Source organism: Hyposmocoma kahamanoa, unplaced genomic scaffold (genome assembly GCF_003589595.1).
Source record: "Hyposmocoma kahamanoa isolate Upper Pololo Valley unplaced genomic scaffold, ASM358959v1 103, whole genome shotgun sequence".
Classification (NCBI taxonomy): domain Eukaryota; kingdom Metazoa; phylum Arthropoda; class Insecta; order Lepidoptera; family Cosmopterigidae; genus Hyposmocoma; species Hyposmocoma kahamanoa.
Window position 1 is genome coordinate 1,488,909 of NW_020653344.1, and position 19,944 is coordinate 1,508,852.

The 19,944-nt window shown below is 34.8% G+C and overlaps 1 protein-coding gene across 1 annotated transcript; it reads left to right on the plus strand.

Annotated features, from left to right (window-relative positions):
• Positions 1-1,933: 1,933 nt before the first annotated feature.
• On the plus strand, positions 1,934-19,668 carry LOC113238452 (fibroin light chain-like). The gene is made up of 7 exons (XM_026475287.1): positions 1,934-2,005; positions 10,427-10,515; positions 12,083-12,278; positions 12,375-12,500; positions 14,099-14,196; positions 17,137-17,281; positions 19,391-19,668. Exons 1-7 carry the CDS (start codon positions 1,970-1,972, stop codon positions 19,463-19,465), a joined length of 765 nt encoding a protein of 254 aa, XP_026331072.1. The 5' UTR covers positions 1,934-1,969; the 3' UTR covers positions 19,466-19,668.
• The last annotated feature ends 276 nt before the right edge of the window (positions 19,669-19,944 follow it).

The following is a 19,944-nucleotide window of genomic DNA, read 5'->3' on the forward strand; positions in this document are numbered from 1 at the left end:
TATTTTATGATACCTAGTGACGGGACGAGCCTACTAAATCTGACTAAAAGACACTAGGCGCCTACTATGAGGAAAAAACCTAAGCACGCGCTAAGACAGGTGAAAATAACGTTGCCCGCCGTGTGCAGTCGTGCGGAACCGAATGCTGGGGTTGTATAAGAATTCTGCCGTCCACTAACTAAATCGCGGCTAAGTGACCAATGGTCACAAATATCCGTTTTAAATAACAAAAGATAGAGCACTAAATTCTCTTTTAATAATCTCAGCACAGAGTACTAAAAAAGCCGACCTGAAAAGTAAGTGGAATTACGTCTATTTGCTAAGTTTTATTAAAATATCACCTAGTTCGCCACTATACAGGACTTGACACCGAAGATAATAAAAATCGGTTCTCACTACTCAAAGTATATTGAGAGAAAAACGCCTTGATTGGAGAAATAGCAAAATCAACCATTAAAATAATTGCTCCTTAAGTAAAATTTAGGCGCTATTTATAAAAAATGAATCTTCATGCGTGAACAGCTACCCTTAGAGGTGGATGATTTTCTTCCAACAAAAAAAGAATCATGAAAATCAGTTCACAAATACCGGAGTTATCGCGTAACATACATACAAAAAAACATACAGTCGAATTGAGAACCTCCTCCTTTTTTGAAGTCGGTTAATAAAAACAGTCAATATTAGTTAACGTGTTCAACTTATCGAACTAAGGTTCGATAAGTTGAACGATGCATAGCTGGAATATCATTAAACAAATTTCAATATTCTAAAACTGGGTTATGGTTTTTTATGATATCTCAAAAAAATATTACGTCGCATAGTCGCTTTTTAGTTAACGAACGGCAGAATTATATTGTAAATAGAAGACTTGTCAGAGCGCTTGCATTGTCGGTGATACACTCAGCGGTAGGCACTTATGAGAGTGATGGCGCACTGACCGTATTTACCCGACGTAGCCCCTTCCGATTTTTTTCATCTTTTATGACACCAAGGGACTCGACGAGTAAATCGTGGGCCTGATAGTAAGCGATACGCTTGTCCATAACAGTTGCAGTAGCTTTGAGCTTTATATGTAATCGCAAAGATCTGAGACTGCCTTTGCACCCGTCACCATGAAACATAAGTCGACAAGTCCCATGTGCCTGTAACTTCACCACCCTTACCCTTCCAAACCGGAACGCAGTAATTGTTATAAGATGATAGAAATACTTCTCCCAAACAGTAATGTGAGCATGCTAGTGCCATCATACCTATTCAATATACCCATTCAATATTATTCAAATGATTTGCGATGTTTTTAATTAAATGTAATTAGTCTGGTATATTAGTCCACTAATAGGATATAAAACCAAATCAGACAAAGAAATGGCACAACTCAAGCGTTTTGTTACCTACGATTGTAATCCTCTACATGTTAGGTCAGAAAAGAGACATCTTAGAACCGTATAATGAGCTTTTTCACGGTCTGTTTTATATAGGTCTTTAGACGTAAAATAACGTAAAATAACTTAAACCCGTCTACACCGACACTTAGAACAATCCTGCAACGCAAATGTACATAACAGATGACGTCTAATGAAAAGAAAATATCTTAATTTCACATTGTGTGAAATAAAACAATTTACTTTAATGCTCGCCACAGAACAAACACTTAGACAAATCAATTATTCGTTTTTGTTCAAAACCTTCCTGCTGCAATGACACATTTGCGGTTGTATAAACTTTTTAATCAAAGAAATTTATACCTTAGTAACAACGTTTTAAGAACTTTATAATTGTTATAAATTACAAATCGAATAGTTGAAATAATTGCAGATAATTAAATTGTTCGAATGAAGAACAATATTTGAACAAGTGATATATATCGCGGTTTAATTCGTTTATTGTTAGAAATATGTATAAATAGAAGTGCCTTATATTCTATCTTGTGTATAGTATATACCGAGTTGGTCACATAAGGACCAGCACGATGCTGCCTCTCGTTTTGGTATTGTTTGCCGCTTCGGTAAGATACTTTTTAATTTTGTATTTGTGTGACTTAATTTTGTGTGCTTAACGTTTTTTGGTTAATTGGCTTTATTTAAACGTGTTATATAATTTGTGTACTTATGTTATGTAATGAAAAAAAATCGACCAAAAAGATATTTACTCAATCCTCGGCAACGATTTGAAATAACTTTTTTATATATAAAAAAACCAATCTCAAAAGTTTGTGGAACTCAAAAAAATCGTCGAAACCGGTTCACAAATCGCGTAACATATATACAAAAAAAAACCAAAAATACTGTCGAACCGACAACCTCCTCCTTTATTCTGAAATCCGTTAAAAACAAAATAAACTTTAAACTGCAATATTAATTAAATGATAAGCTCAAATACGTCAACAACAGTCAGTGTCTTGTGCCCAGGGACCCTGGAGATCACAGGTAGAACTGCACCTTATAGTTTGCCGGCAGCTACTTCCGCAATGGAATAAGCTTAGCTATCTAAAGAAAAAATGTTGTCAAGCTCTCGCTCAAAATGCCCCTGGGTGAGACACTCGACCGAATGTTTTGCCTTTAATTCGTATTTTTAAAATGTACATTTTTTTTTCTACATTGAGCATTTAGTGTTCTAGCTCCTCTATTTAATGCCATATTGAGCAGTAAAAATAATTAAAATAGACAAATAAGAACGGAAAAAAGTATAATATAAAAATTCCGAAAACCAGTTTCCATTCTTTCCACAGCAATAAAACGCATAAAAATTAAAAAAGAAATACATAGCAACACTTCCTAAAACGGACTTAATAAAACGGAAGAGGTTCGAATGAATTTTTTTGTGAACCGATTTTGATGATTCTTTTTTTGTTGGAAAGAGGGTACCTCAGTATTGGTCCCATTTAAATTTGAAAAAAATATTTCACCTCTAAAGTGGCAAACTAGAGAATGAATCCGGTTTTGTGCACTTTCCAGTAACCTATTTCAATAAAAGTTGGGAAATCGCTTGGCGTGCTGGCCTTCGTAGTCACCGTTTTACAACTAGCCGTATCCATCGAGACGTAAAAGGTGGCACCTTCCTGTGTCGCACAGTTGAGAAATAGAACTCCCTTCCAGGGCACGTATTCCTTCCGTATTGCGATATGGGGTCCTTCAAACGAAGCGTGAAGTGGCATCTTGTAGGCGTGCAGTGTGGAGGTGGCAAGGGTAGTGGTTATATCAACACTGCACTAGCTTCCTTCAAATTTGGATTCCATTTTCCATTTTACATCGACTCATCTGTCACGTATAAAAAAAATGTAATTTCACGAATTTTTGAGGTTGACTTTTTTTATAATAAAGTTATAATTATTCAAACTTATGTATATTCAACAGTGTTAGAATATGGAATGTCCTCATGTTCACTTAGACCGTTAGATGGCGTTGAGCAATTTCCAATTGTTTCCTAAATCGTTAGTAAGTATATTTGCCTTTTGGCGTACCTAAAGAAAGCATGGTTTTATAACGTCAGTTCACACGAGAAATAGTTGGATGTGATACAAAAAATTGTATCGCGTATAGTTACTTGTTTTTTCAAACAAACGTTTCGGAACCTTTTTAAATCTCATGGTCATAGCGATTTAGATCCGGAGAAATAGTTTTATTTCCAATGTATTATATTATATTTCAATAGCTTCCTAATAAATATAATAAATACATCCGGTGCATTCCTGAATAAACGCGATTACCGCACCATTTTTACAACAGGGTTTGAAGTGATAATTATCATTGATAACTTATCTTGATATTTATTTATAAATAACATTATTCGGAACAACAAAATACTACCACTAGCCATATAGGGACCCTAACTCTAACTTAGGGATGTATAATAATATTTAGATAGTTAGGGCCCCAAATTATAGCGATTTATATACATGTAAGTTAAGAAGAGCGACGCCACTAACTGGGGCCACGCCCTCTCTTGATGATGAGCCCTTAAAATCGAGTAGTGTTGCGTTTTAGTTCGTTTAATTGGTCTTATCATTGCTCGAACATGGAACGAAGGCTCCAAACACGTACTTTCATTCAAATTAACTACTCCGGACTTCTAATACTCTTAGGTCAATAGTTTACCAAACTAATTTAGTCGCTTTACTAAATATTTCAAAATACAATTTTTATGGAAACGGTACTATTTCATTATCCTGACAATACAAGTGTCGTTAAGTGTTACCAACGAGTATATTATCAGAAATAGAGACGAAATAAGGGCCATACACTCCTGGTAACTCATCAGTGATACATCACTTATAAATATCAACTATCGTTTGCACTGAAATATAGACAGCGCCAACAACTGACCTGTATGTACGTCTCCGTATATTTCAAAAATATTCTGTATTTATTGTAATAAAGATAATATATCTAACAATAGCGTGCTGTTCCATTCGGTGGTGTGGGGAAAAACAGCAAAACATCGAATTTCAAAAGAAACGGAATCAGATTTCATCGGTAATTAAATATTAAACATGAAATTTTGCAATTTTCGCCCTTTATAGCAAAGCTCAAGCTAACTGGTCGATTTAAAGTGAAACAATTAACGACACCCGTCAATTATTGCGAATTGGGGCTGGTCAATCGGAGCGCAGTTGTCACAGTAATGTATATGGCAGAATAGTTTTTAAACAAATTAAATGACATTTTGTCTCTATTTCCGGTTATATACTCGATGAGTGTTGTACGTATCAGAGTTAAACGAACTGGCAACATTCAGTTACGCATATCACTCGAACTTCCGCCACAAAAGTCGGGTTGGGGACTTCACACGTTTACCAAGGATTGTAAACCATCTTCGACGTGCAGGTTTCATAGCGATATCGTCGGGGACAGCGCAATTACGAGTAAATCAAATCCGCGTAAATGTCGTGGCAACCAAATTAGCGTGATTTACGGAAATCTATTGTTATTAGTCGGTAGACAACAAAAATTAATGCTTAGTGTGCAAAAATGAAAGTCGTAGCTATTGAAATAACTAAGTGATAACGTTAAATCTCTCTCCTGCAAAATTTGGTTTAGTTCAGATACGTGCTTTTTACCCCAGACAATATTTTACTTCACCGGAAAGCTCATGGTCATTTCAAATTAAATTACGCACATAAATTCTTAAAACTTAGAGGCGGTTGATGAAACCAAAAAGCTACCACGGCTTTTTATAGTGTTCTAACCGGCAATTATTTTTTTTATTTAACCAACAGTAGAGAAAATATCCAACAGTTCAACTGGTTTAGCTGAACTCATAAATCTCCAGTATGGGTATGTTAACGTTCAGCAAAGAATTGGGAATGGAGTCGTTGAATTTACACGTAAATAAAGCACGGTGGGCCGAGTACACCGACAGGTACGCCGTAGGTACGTTGGTGTCAGCCGCAGGCGGTGATATTGAAATCGCGCTTTGCATATGACGGTCTCATGGGACAAGGGTGGATATGATTTAAGTAGAATATTCCTGTTACGTAATTTATACCGTTATATTTTCGCTTACGAATAAAAAGGCGACGCTAAATAAAGCACGCAAAATTACTATTTTAATATATATATTTACTATTTTAATGTTGTAAATTGTTGTCTATCCAACCATCGCATGCCTATTTATCTATAATTCTTTGCGCTTGCTAATAGAATACGCTATTGCATCGAAAAATTCCCGCGACTTCGAGATTGACGAAATTATTAAGTATAAAATTAAATGAAAATGTATATTTAAAATATTATTCGTGATTTTATGTATCATTTCAATAATTTTTATCACATATTGAAAGTGAAAAATGTGAAAACTTCGGCCGTCGAGAAAAAAATTTAGCAGTGTCAAATATTTTTTTACCGAAACCGTTGTACCACCGTTTAAGTTTAAATTTAACACTTCTAGCTGTTCATAGCACTGCAATTAAGTAGTCAAATTTTTGATCACCATCAGACCTTTAAGGTTTAAAATTAGTCAAAATCTTATATATTCAAATTATATAGGAATCGTAACACATTACTTTCTACCGGGATTCAAAAGAAGAAAAATTATATTTTAAAACGCCGCTTCCTTAGTTTGATAACGAAAAAAACTTGAGGTGTAAAAGCATCCGAATATTCGACCACTAGGAAATGAAACTATTTTTTCGGATCTAAATCGTGTATATATTTGTTTTTTTTTTCAAACAAACCAACGTTTCGAGCCTTTACAGTCGTAAACCACTGAGTACAAATTGACGATTTCGATATTTTGAGCTTTTTTGTGGACAATCCCAAAAAATCTAAAATTATATACAATATCAAATAGTGACGCATTTTATTTGCATAACGTATAAGGCCGCCATTGCATATTTTCGTATGAAAGGCGCTTGATTTTATATCTACATAGTAGTTTTCTTAAAGTAACATGACGATGTTGACGGGACCGGTTGTAAAAACAGATTTTTCAAACGTCTAAATTACATTTACATCGGTTTTACTCTTGTATTAACTAACAGTCTAGGGAAAATGTCGTTACTTTTGTAAAAAAAAAACAATTAACTATAAGTAAAAATAAAAACTTAATTACTTTATTTGTAAATCAAACGTATATACGTAATAGGTGCTTTGCAAACTTTATATTAATTGTCTAGGCAAGTATTATTTCTATAATCCAGTTACCTACTTACCCATTTAAATACCAATTACGCGAGCAATGCCCCAAGTGTACTAATTTCAAATCATCTCAGTTGTATATCGATAGAGTGTCAAAGCAGGACGTTTGTTATTCTGCTAAAAGTTACTGCCAAAAGTTAAAGTTAGTTGACGACAACCGTCAATTGTTCCGAATTCGGGCTGGCCAACCGGTGCGCAGTTGCCGCCGTAATGATTTGGCAGAATAGTTTTCATACAAATTAAATGACATTTCGTCTCTATTTCTGGTTATATACTCGATGCCATTGAGCTACTGTTCAACTGCTATTGCAATGTTTTGGTATTCTGCTCTCAAATAGCACGTCAATAGTGCAGTCTACTAAATTATATATATTTAATTTGAAGACTAAATTTGAGACTGAAATTTAGATATGCATGGAAATTTCCATAGTAGTTTAAAAAGGCAACGCCGATCGTTACTAATCGAATGAATTAATGATATCAGTGCCATTCCACTGACACTGTAATCAGATTCAACTGCGACTAAATTTTTTGCTGAATAACAAATACAATATAATAATTATTGCAATATAATCTCGGTGTAGTCTCAACAGAATTACAATGACGGGTGGTTTTAAGAAAATTAGCAAATTGAGCCCCAGGTCGTGGGCAGAGCTAGTCTAAATAATGAACATAGACAAAATATGTTCTTTACACCTGCCATCATTGGTTGTATAGCAATGTATTGTTATTAAACATTCTATATCGAATTTTGGCTGAGTGTAGGCTTGAACATTTTCGTCTGACGTAAAACATTGTGATGTTATACAGTGGACAACCAAAATTGACGTACTAGCGGAAAATTGAACTTATCCCGCGGATTAACATCTGACAGGCAGCTGCGGAACTATGCTGCACTTTGACTAAATTAATCTAATAAGACATTACACGTAAGGCCTAGATTCATAATTTCTAATTTCTAATTTTGGTGTTCAAATCGATTGATCCACCTAACAGAAAGGAATGATCTCAATATAAAGTTATTTAATGCGATAGTAAGGAAGTTTACTGATACCTTAAATGCGTAATCGGGTGCTAGTAGCCGTCGCCGTAGGTCTCCCCTAACCTTTAACTTGGAGCCCAGTAATGCTTCTTTGAAGTTAAAATGAGCAGTACTGTGGTGTGTTGCGATATATATCCATCTCCATAAGACCCACCTGACATCATCTTTCAACACCCGACCTCACCGGATACCACCAGACACCAAGCCATACAATACCACACCTGATACCACTTGACATCTCCTGATACCACCTGATCTCACAAGACACCGTCCGACGCCACCTGACACCATCTGACATTAACCGATATAACCCGACTTAGCCCGACACCAATAATACCCTACGCCATCTGGCATCTTGTACCGTGAGAAGACCGGTTAGACATACAAAAAATATTCTAAAACTTGTGAAAGTCCAAAACGGAATTTGGTGAGCATGATTATATTTCTTGATGCCCAGTAGCCGTAGTATGGCAGAATATGTGTGATAAACCTCGCAGTGACAATATTTAATTCAGTTGATAAATCTAAGTTTGCTTATTTGGTAATGAACTATTGTTACCCATTTTGACGAACAAGGACAAAGACATAAAATTGCGCATATAGCGTATAGCGTATATCTTTATCGTTTAATCATCGTCACGAAAACCATGAAACAAAAAATATCTTTTCATCTCGTTTGTCGCGCTCAATTTTTACATTAATAAAATTACTGTGCAAATGTTTAAAAATCAGTTGTGACCTTGCAGCCATGTTTGGCACTGTGTTAATCTTTAGCAGTCATTGGTCGCCGGCGCTCGCGATGACATAAAAATGTGACGTCACGGTACTCGCCATGTTCGTTTTTGTGATAAAATTTTAAAATTCCCGTTTATCAATCAAATTCGACAACTAAATGTAGATACATATAATAACTTTATCGAGGCATTATCGAGTATACTTATTTTATCAATCAATGCAAACACTTACGTCCTATTGCTATTGCTGGGCAGTGACCTCCTCCAAGGAGAGGATTTAAGCAATAATCCTCAATGTCGATTCGGAACGATTCGAGACCTAACATAGCTTGAAATACAGATTTCATCACGGTACGGGTTACTCAGAAATGTTATATCTATTATTAAAAACTATAACATCATGGAAATGTGGTCCCTCGGTAATTGTACTGTCGACCTGGAAGCGGTTTTCAAAACTCACTGAGGGGATTCAGCGTTCGAGCTCTTGCCAATTTACAGCGCTTGTTACGTCACTCACCCTTTGGGACTTACTTTATTCGTCATATGCTTTGTGTGACCGAAGTTCGACTCGCTCAATACCTTAGACCGTTTCATAAATATCTCTAAACAAAATAAAATATGGTTTACTCTGTAATCGATAATCCACAGTCACAGGTAATGGTAATTTATAGTGCATGCCATCCGTGCAATAAGAAGAAGAAGAAGCTTTAATTCCATTTTTCCTAAGATTTACTTAAACAAATTTATTATAAAATAAATAACGTACGTAACGTAACCATTTAAACGTTTTTAATTACAGAAACTTTTTCAATACTGTTGTCATTTTTTGACATAAATTATTTGTTTGCATGGATAAAATCATCTCTGACGTATCTCAAATATAAACTTTAAACGCTCGATTTAAACAAATGATAATATAAATTACTTTATTTGACGCGCAATACAATGAAAAAATTGAAAATACAAATCTATAATGAAATAAATATTCATATATTGTCGCGTAAGTTTTTTTGTTACAGATTGGAAATTGAAACGTCATTTTTTGGGTCGCGTGTATTTTGTTTTATCAAACAAATAACTTTTCAGGTCCTTTAGTGGCCTTGTCATGGTAACGACTGACTGTCAGCTAGATCCGAAAGTCAAGCGAATAATAATTTCGAGTTCTTAAGTTTTCGCGATTGTTACACATAGGAAATGAAACTATTTTTCCGGATTTAAATCGTGTATATTTGTTTTTTCAAACAAACCGACGTTTCGGGCCCTGTACAGGTCCCATGTACGCTATTTAATATATATGCTATATACGTTATAATATACGCTATTTAAATCCGGAAAAATAGTTTCATTTCCTATGAATAATAATTTCATTATCAAAATTCATATATTGGTCTATGACTTAGTTATATATAATATAACGCACACACTCAACATATAGCTATAGAAGATTATTGAGTAGTACAGTCAACAGCACATCAAACTGTACACTTTTGTTTGAATATCGCATACATAAATCTCGTTGATAATCTGCAACACCAAAAATTAACACACACGCCTGAGCCTAATTGAGAATTAAAGACCAAAAAAATCGATAATATTCGAAAATAACACAACATTTTAGAAACTTGCATTCCGGGATTGCTTTCAAATAGCTATTGTGAACATATTAGCCTGAATATCGACAAAGATCAAGACACCCTCTAAATGAAACCACAATATTTTAGATGACGTATATTTGTAGCAATCTCGGGTGGCAGTTAATAAGATGACCGTCTTCTTATGCAAGACACTCGTGTTACACGATTTCAAACTCAAACCTATTTTGCAGGTACATTGGTATAATAATCCAAACATAAATGTCGAAAACAGTCATATGTACTTTAAGCGATGGGAATTATGCGTACTGAGACCATAGATATACTTTTCCTATATCTAGGAGTGAGATAGATAAACGGTAAAAGCTTGCATGCTGCAGATGGCTTCAATTGTCTTAAGACATGGTTGTATGTTGTTGGCAGAGCGCCTTAGCTGCTCCATCTGTATCAGTGACAACCAGCAACATTAACGACATTGCCCCGCTCCTAGACAATGGTGCTCTAGTCTCCAGGTGAGTATCGTAATCATACCGTAGAAAAAAATGGATTTTGGTCAGTTCAGTATAACAAATTCTTGTATATCTGTAAAAAACTACTTACTACTACATATCTTTATGTCGGAATATTCATCCATAAAGGTTAGTAACAAAACACTTTTAAAGTTAGTACCACAAATAACATTTTTTTCTAAAACTAATATGCTACCGGAAGCAGTGCTCATGAAAAGAACCCTAGACCCTGTTTGCAATTATACTCAGGAGGCTGTTGTCGCTGCCACGAACTCTATGCACGAGGGAAGCCGCTCTTTTTCTATATGATAACTGCAAAGTCATCGACATTACGTGTGATAGCTACAAAAACTACCAATAACAAATCACACGAGTTAAAAGTCTATACGACCTCAAATGGCTTTGGTTGATTCCGCATAACATTGAAAGTGAATTAAATGAATCACTTTGGAAAAAATATACAGTAAAATTAAAGATATGCACTGATTACTATACGGTGTGAAAACATAATTCCTAAAAATTATAACGATAGAAAAAAAAGCCCAAACTTACCTCGAATGTTTATGAAAAAAAACCGCTGTATTCAATAGGTACTCAACATACAGCAATATTTTTTTAAATATCAACTGAACTGAATGGGACACGTATATTATACGATATACATTTTTCAAATGACTTTACTTCCGTATGTAAAAAAAATTATTATGAAATAAACCGGTTTCCCTACCGCTCGGGCCCAAGGAAAATGAAACGTATTATTAGTACGGTAACGTTTTTATTCGAGCTGAAGTACGGACAACTTCACATCAAACTACACATTTTTGTTCGTAAATCACGTCCAGTGCAACGGAACAAGATACGTCAATGTATAGCTTGATGTGCTGGTGTGTGTGCTATAGACTTTAATTCTTTCTTAGCTACGTTTCTCCCTGCAATTCATATTACGGTGGAATGATTGCATCGTAACTTGTAATGCTATTAATGGACGGAGTGAAGACAGTGATTAGTCTTGTATTGTGAGTGGTGTAACCGCGCAATACCTACTCTTGTTCAATATTATTAAACAATCTTAATAAGCATTAGAATAACGGACATTTGCCTTATGCACTCCCATTTATACGTCAGCCATAATTGCCATGCAGGATAATTATTTTAAGAACAAGCACACCACGTGTGTACTACGTAATACGCAGAGCATTAGATAGCTAACTACAATCCTTTAAATGGGTAGTTTAGTATCGCAAAATAGAATAGGATTTAATAAGAATAAAAGAAAAAATCATTTTATTTCCCTTATACAAATCTTTTAACTACCTCTGTGGCCGAACGGTTTCCAACTACCACGCACAGGTCCCGGGTTCGATTCCCGAGCCGGGAGAAATTTTTGTACGGCCTACATTTATTTCTCTCGTGAGTTTGGGTGTAAATTGTGGTTATCTATGTGTGTGTTCATGGCACTCACGATACTGGATCTTCCCAGTGCGGGGCTATAGGTTCGAGTGTTATTATTAGTATTTTATAATTATAAAACATTTACTTATGATAAAAAATAACCAAAACTTTATTTCAGTTACCTGACCGATCGAGCGTTCGAGCTCATCGACGGTGGTGACACAAACATCTACATCCTGACCTTGCAGCAGATCTTGAACGATCTCGCAAACCAGCCAGACCCACGAACTCAAGCCGTCGCACTCGCTCAAACAATCTCCGTCCTTGGCGCACTTGGCACAGGTTTCACTGGATTCTCTTGTGATGCCGCTGCTGTAAGCCGAATCACATGATTATAGTTACTGCTGTATCAAATGCTTCCTTAAAATGAAAGGACTGCTGAAACATCTTAAGCCTCTATTACCACGCAGGTGATCAACGCGGCCGCAAGTGGCAATGGCGAAGCTGCTGCAGCCCGCGCATACGCTTCCCGTCTTGCAAGCTACGTTGACGTCATTGCTAAACTAGCTGTCAACCCTAACTCCGTGCGTAATACTGTAAGTAATTGTCACATATATAAATTGTTATTAGATCTGAAACGTGGATAAAAATGTGAATAAAATTCAACTGTGTGTACCAGAGATGAGATAGTCATGAAAAAATCAATTTTTTTTAACGCATTTATTGGCATAAATGCGTCTTCATACCATCTTCATCATATCTTTCGTATAGCCGTTAAACCATTTCAAATATAACCTACTATTTTGCCTTTAAAATACTAAGTAAACGTCGAATGGGTCTTGAGGCCCATTCGACGGTTTGATGGACCCAGGCTTGAGCCTAGATTCGCTTCTTTTTCGAATTTCTAAATAAGATGAAATCAATAAGCGCCAACTGATTATCTTCTCCGACGTGTCTCCGACCTTTTTTCTTATTCCGACCTTCTTTCCGAATTTCTCTTGTTTAGATTTAAGATCACATTGATGCGTCTGTGAACGAAAATACGGCATCGTGAAATATTATATAATATTCGAAGATGAATTTTGAATTTAATTTTTCATGTTAATATACTTGATACTTAAATAATAAAAATTACCACGGAAATTAGTCAAAAAACACTACCCCGATAATGACCCAAAACGTTCCACGATCATTCACTAAATGCGAACACTGATATCAAAAGTCAGCATTTTATATCAACATTTCATGTCAAATTCGAATACCAGAATAAAGATGGAAATTGCATAAAAATCAACAAGTTAGTTCAATGCAATTATGCACTCATATTAATCACCCCGGTCATTAATCATTTTTCTAGCTCTATATTCGATGCTCTTTTGTTTTTGATCTTTTCACAATTCTCATATTGAATGAAGATTGATTGTATTAAGTTGTACGATAGATGATACATATAATATATATACAGTTGCTAATTTATTTATATACTAATTTATTTATATGCATGAAGGTAAACAGGTATTTTGTCGAACATGTTATAAACATTTTCAACTTATATAAGTAGTTCAATATTTAATAAATATATAACAAAAGCAAACATAGACTCTAAAGAACTTTGGTGAAATTACAGGCACATGGGACTTGTTAACTTATGTCTCAGGTTGAAGGGCGCAGTGGCAGATCTTTGCGATTTAAAGCTCTGAGTGGCACTGCAACTGTTATGGACAGGCGTGTAGCTTACCACCAGGCGCACGACTTGTTCGTCCCGTCACTAGATATTATAAAGCAATCTTAAAATAGACGCAAAATTAGTAAGAACGTGTACTATTAAATATTGGACGAGTTGAGGAGTTCATTAGCTTTTTCTCATTTTATAGCTTTTACCCATTTATCAAGAGATACTTTATTTTGGTTTTCAATATATATTGTCATTTTGTTTTTCGTTAAGTGCGTATTCACCCTTTTTACCAAACCTTCTGGGCGAAGAGTTTGTACTTACCCCTATAAAACCACTTAACAGTAGTCATGCGATTGATTAAAATTCCATCTACCTTACCTCCCAATATTATTTATTGTGATCACCTGCGAGTGAAAACGTGAACGAGAGTTCGTGCACGTTCACACGTAAACACGTTCACGCGTGTACACGTTCACCTAAACGGTGCCTGCTCACTCTGAATTTATTTATGTTTTTCAGTTCGGTCTAGAGGGAAGCTGCCCAGGATACGGCAGAGTCTACCGATTCGAAGATGCTTGGGAAATTATCCTGAACAATGCCAGCCCTTACACCGTTGGGTAAATATCACTCACAGTATCCGTTTTATTTTAACAAACTTACACTTATACAACAGACATATTTAATTATGATGGCCTAATGGTATGCCAGACAATCACACCAATTATCAGGTCGTGAACTAGTAAATAACCTGTACTATAATAAGTACCAATAACACGAAATTAATTACGAGGGAACTATCCAGTTCTCCCAGGCATGAACCAACAAAAACGGTCATTCTCGAACTAGTGTTCACTACCTAATTTCGGTAGTATTTTTTATTATTTAAGTATTCGAATATTGTATCGTGAAATATTATTGGATAATTATGCGATAATATACTTGAATATTTAAATAATAAAAATTGCCACGGAAATTAGGTAGTGAACACAAGACACACGTCGCGGTGCCTTAAGGAAAGATGTTTTCGGTTATGCTCGGACTATAGTCCATTTGTTTAAGTACTTAACATAATGTAAACAATCTTGTACATCTTTTTATTGAAACATAATATGCTTTAGAAATCAATAGGTATAAAAATAGGCATGCAATTTCTTATGGAGCTAAAGTATTTGTATTTTGTAATTGAAGGTAAGTAAAAATCATTTTATAAATGTGTATTTCATTGAATAGACATATATAACATATCATATATTAATACCTAAACAAATGGATTATAGTCCGAGAATGACCGAAAACGTCTTACCTTAAGGCGCCGCGCCGAGTGTCTTGTGTGGATACAAGCAACTAGAAAATAATATTCTATTTTTATATGAATTCTTTTAAAATTATTGTTCAAATATATTTGAAATAAAAATTGAGTTAAAGCCAAATATTGTGTACTAACATTACCATTATGAGTTACTGGATTTACAAATTAAACCGTTATTAATGTAACAGAGCACATAATGCACTTTATTTGATTTTATTTCACTTATTTTATTATGTAAACTAATTAATACTAAAAAGCTTATTACAAACCTCCACATTTCAATATCAAAATTACAAACCATAAAATGCTGGTCTTACATTTTTATGGTTTAAAAAACTAACAACCTCGCAGGACTGTATTACAAACATCGTAAACAACAACTTTTGTTCGATAACTTTTAATCAGATTTTACTTTCGTACAAAGATAAATGAATGAAAAAAAATCATTCTAAATGGTTATAAGCCTATGCGGTAACAAAAGAAATCACCCGAGAGGCGTTGCTAAACAAGTTAAGTAAGTACAATACAGCTCTAAAAAGTGTCAGATAATACAGTACCACAAAAATTTAAAAGTTTATTTTTGTAGAATTTATTACGTTTTGTAAAAAGACATGGAACAAAAGTTGTTGTTTACGATGTTAGTAATATAATCCTCCTAGGTAGTTAGTATTTTACAAGTAACCTTGTATATATTTATTTTATATCTATTGTAAAATATATTGGCTTGCCTATTGTGGGCTCCGTGGTAAATATGAAATTGTGAACATTTTCTGTGAAATAATTTATATTTTCTTTTTAATTATAAAAGCAGTTTGAGCATATAGGTATTATATTATATGTCCAAAGTAATTCAAACTTACAGTTCGTCTTACAGTCGCTGTGCTTGTCGCAAACAGATCAGACTCGAATGACTTGCATGATACTTCATATTGATCGAGGATAGTTTTATACAAAAAAAACACAAAATATCTTTTTCACCTCTTTAGCTCGGAAAGGCTTGAAAAATGAAAAAAAGCATAATAACATGTTCTACTACGCGATTTGTCGTACATTATTTATGTAATATAAATCCGTAGATATATTTTATTCTTATTATTGTTGACATTACATTGACAACGATAATCAATTTTGTTTATTAAAACTGATTTGTTATGGTTAACTGTTTTTCTTTCATCTACCATTTTCCTCGCTATTGTGAGGTGAAAAGCTATTTATAATAATAATAATAATAATAATAAAACCATTTATTTCAGGCCATAGCCCATAAGATAATAGTGTAAGTTACAAAAGAAAACCTTAGAACTATGTTAGTATGATTACATTGAATTTTGAATATATTGACAGAAAATTTAAATATTAAAATTTGGAAAATGCACAATTATTGCTTAATTTGACCCGTTGTAATATTTACCCAAAACTTTAAAATTTTACAGTCAAAACGATGGGCAAACATCCTCAGGATGCCATTGCCACTGTCACGCACTCGCTTTAGCAGAGATGACACTCTTTTACGCCTGATGGCATAAAAGTCATCTGTTCGCGCTTCAGCAAACATGCCGGATGCACTGCAGTGCCGTGGCAGTCCCAACAGCATCCTGAAGATGTTATTATATTGTACTCGTATTGAATTGTATGTACGCTGTGTATATCTAACCCATAGACTACTCGAGTACATTGACTGACAAAAAGCTTTGAAAAGCATAACTTTCACGTCTTTTGTACAACGAGTGAATCTACGGGCCAGCATGTTTCCTCTCACAGCCAGCGCTCTGCGCTCCCTTTCAATATCTAGATCATCTTTCATGCTGTCAGTAATAACGTGACCAAGATATCTAAACCTATCAACTCTATTAAGAGGCGTGCCACCAAGCGTTAACGATGGTACAACATCTGGATAGCATTTACCTGCCTTTACAACAAGCAGTTCACTTTTTTTTGAGTTGTACTTCAGCCCATGCTTGGCTGCATACCTCTCACACACTTTGAGTAATTTCCTGAGCGCATTAATAGACGGCCCCAGCAGCACCATGTCGTCAGCATAATTGATATTATTGACGCATATATCATCAATAAAGCAACCAACATGCATGCTGCCGAGTTCATCCAGAAGCTGATTAATGTACAGATTGAAAAGCAATGGTGACGTTTATACATTAGCTATATTTTTAATCTTAGGCTCCTTCGCTTGCTTAGGTTTCAATACAAGCACTTGCGTCGAACAACTAATAAGTAACTATTTATTCCCCAGACTGTTCAATGAAGAGTATTGTGCCGCCAAGCGCCTCTACCAAGCCTTCAACGTACGTAGCAACGCCGTTGGAGCCGCCGCCACGGCCGCCGCCATGCCATCAGTAGTCAACATCGTCCAAAATGCTGTTGGGCCACTCTCCAATGTGAGTGAAGCACATTATTTTATTTCATAGACTTAATATGAACCGTAGGAGCTGGTAAAAACAAGGATCTAAGTCTGCTAATATTAAATCATCTCAGTTGCGTGCCGATAGCGTGCCAATGGCGCACAAAGGATTTCGTATACTTGGTATTCTGGCAAAAATTGGCTAGCCATCGAGTTACTTATTCAACAGCCACTGCTATTTTTTGGTATTCTGCTCTTTTATGTTTATCTAATGCACCCAGGTGATTTAAGTTTACTAAAAGTGTATTTAATGCACCTAGGTGAAATAATTCAGGTAAATTAAGTTAACGCACCCTCAATGTCACGACGACGGTGTAGTCTATTAATTATTTTGTTTCGATTTCTTTCGTGCTTGCCAATTATCAGTTATATTTTTTAAAAAAACAATAAAATAATATAAAATAAAAAAAAAAGTTTTTTAAACATTTCATTTTGAAAGCTAATATTATACGAGATAAAAATAAAAATATGCATAGTAATTTCTATGGTAGTTTTAACCGACTTCAAAAAAAGGAGGAGGTTCTCAATTGGACTGTATATTTTTTTTGTATGCAAGTTATGCGATAACTCGGCATTTATGAACCGATTTTGATGATTCTTTTTTTGTTGAAAAAGGGGTACCTCAGTAGTGGTCCCATTTAATTTTAAAGAAAATATTCTACTTCTAACGGTGGCTGTTCACGCATGAAGACTTATTTTTATAAATAGCGCCTAAATTTTATAAAGAGCAATTATTTTAAGGGGTGGATTTTGCTATGCTCCAATTGAAGGCGTTTTTCTCTAAGCAGTGATCACTGATTTTTCTTATCTCCTGTGTTGTGTCCCGTATAGTGGCGAACTAGGGATGAATTCGGTTTTGCGCTCCTTCCGGTAACCGATTTTAATAAAACTTGGCAAATAAATGTAATTCCACGAAAGTTTGAGGCCGGTTTTTTTGGTATTCTGTACTGAGATTACAGTAAGGTAACATCAGTCGTTAGTGATTGAATACCGTCATTGTCAGTACACTGACAATCTAATGAGACTAATGGCGACTTTAAAATAGACGGTTGTAGAAACAAACGCATTTTACTAACATCGACAATATGGTGTGAAAATTAGTAGCAGCGGGGCTGCAGAGCCACTGAACGCGAACCAAGAGTGGTTTAAAGAAGACTAGCAGACTTGGAGTCCAAGTTGTTAGACAGGAAAATTGATAAAAATGGAAGTAAATTATGGTGGTGAGGTTAAATCGTGGAGAATAGCTGCGCATGTGTTGATTTTTTCCACGCCTTTAATTCTTCCGCTTTTTCCATGAAAAAAACTCCTCTATTTTGCACTTTCACTGGGTTCGCGGAGTAGAAAAGTTACATATTATCTATATATCTAAGCAATTTAAATTTATTACTTAGTACTCAAATGTAAAAACTAAATGAGAACTACCGATAAAAAATTAACATATTTAAGTTTTCATTGAATTGTTATTCAATTATTTTTTTAAGTGAAATGACTCCAGTAGTTTGTTATAATTATTAATACAAAGATCGAACACTCAAAAAATCCTTCGATACGGCCAGATTCGAACCAAATCGAAAAAGGGTCTGGAATCCTCTAGAAAAGTTGCATTGCGCCCATTTAGTATACAAATTACAGCAATACAGTACAGTCAATAGCACACTTTGGATCGCTCTTATCGTAAGATGAATATAGTTGAATTTAAAACTAGCTCTTGATTGTACAAACCTGTTCTTATCGATCTCAGAAGGAATAGAGGAGCGGTAGTAAAAGTTTTTCAGTGTTATCTACTAAGTTTGATCTTAAAAATGAATTGTTAACGGTTAATTTTCAGATTAATTTTTCAGGTTAGGTTTAGTTCGGTAAAATTGTTGTTATTTAAATATTCTGAATATTATCATGAAGTATTATTAATATTTCACGATAATATGCTCGAATACTTAAATAATAAAAATGGCCACCGAAATTAAACAGAGAAAACTAACCTGAAAATTAACTCCTCGAAAAAGTGTTCTGTATATATCGACTTAGTTGTAAGCTATGGAAAAATTAATATAGTGCATTTTTAATGACCATTTGCATGAATTTTCAGTTCTTGAGAGCCGCTATCTCCGGAGGAAACTGCAGCGCTGCTGCAGCCACAGCCAGAGCCGCTCTTCTTCGATAAACACCCAACATATAGCAACATATAGTATGCCTATATATCAACATACAACTTCAAAATTAAAACGACAAAATTTACCCCATAGAGCACAACATAAACCTAACGGAAAAATGTTTTCTCTAGGGTATATACATATATGTTACATACTCTTGTATATTTTATTATTATATCACTAGCATAGGACGTATGAGTCGTGATTGAGGAAATGTTATATTCAATGTATATTTCTTACCTTCGTCGCAACTTGTTATCCTAATCGTTTAAAATAGATGGTATTTTTGTATATAAATATACGTTTTTATTAAAAAGACACACGAAATGGCTTTCATTTACTCGGATAACGATATTTTTTTTTGCAATAAAGATGTATCCTCGATGTTTCGATCATTTTTATGTTTTATTTTGTAGTTTTATTGCTTACCTTGAAATTACCCACACGTACATTTTTATATGATACCAAGTGACGGGACGAACAAGTCGTG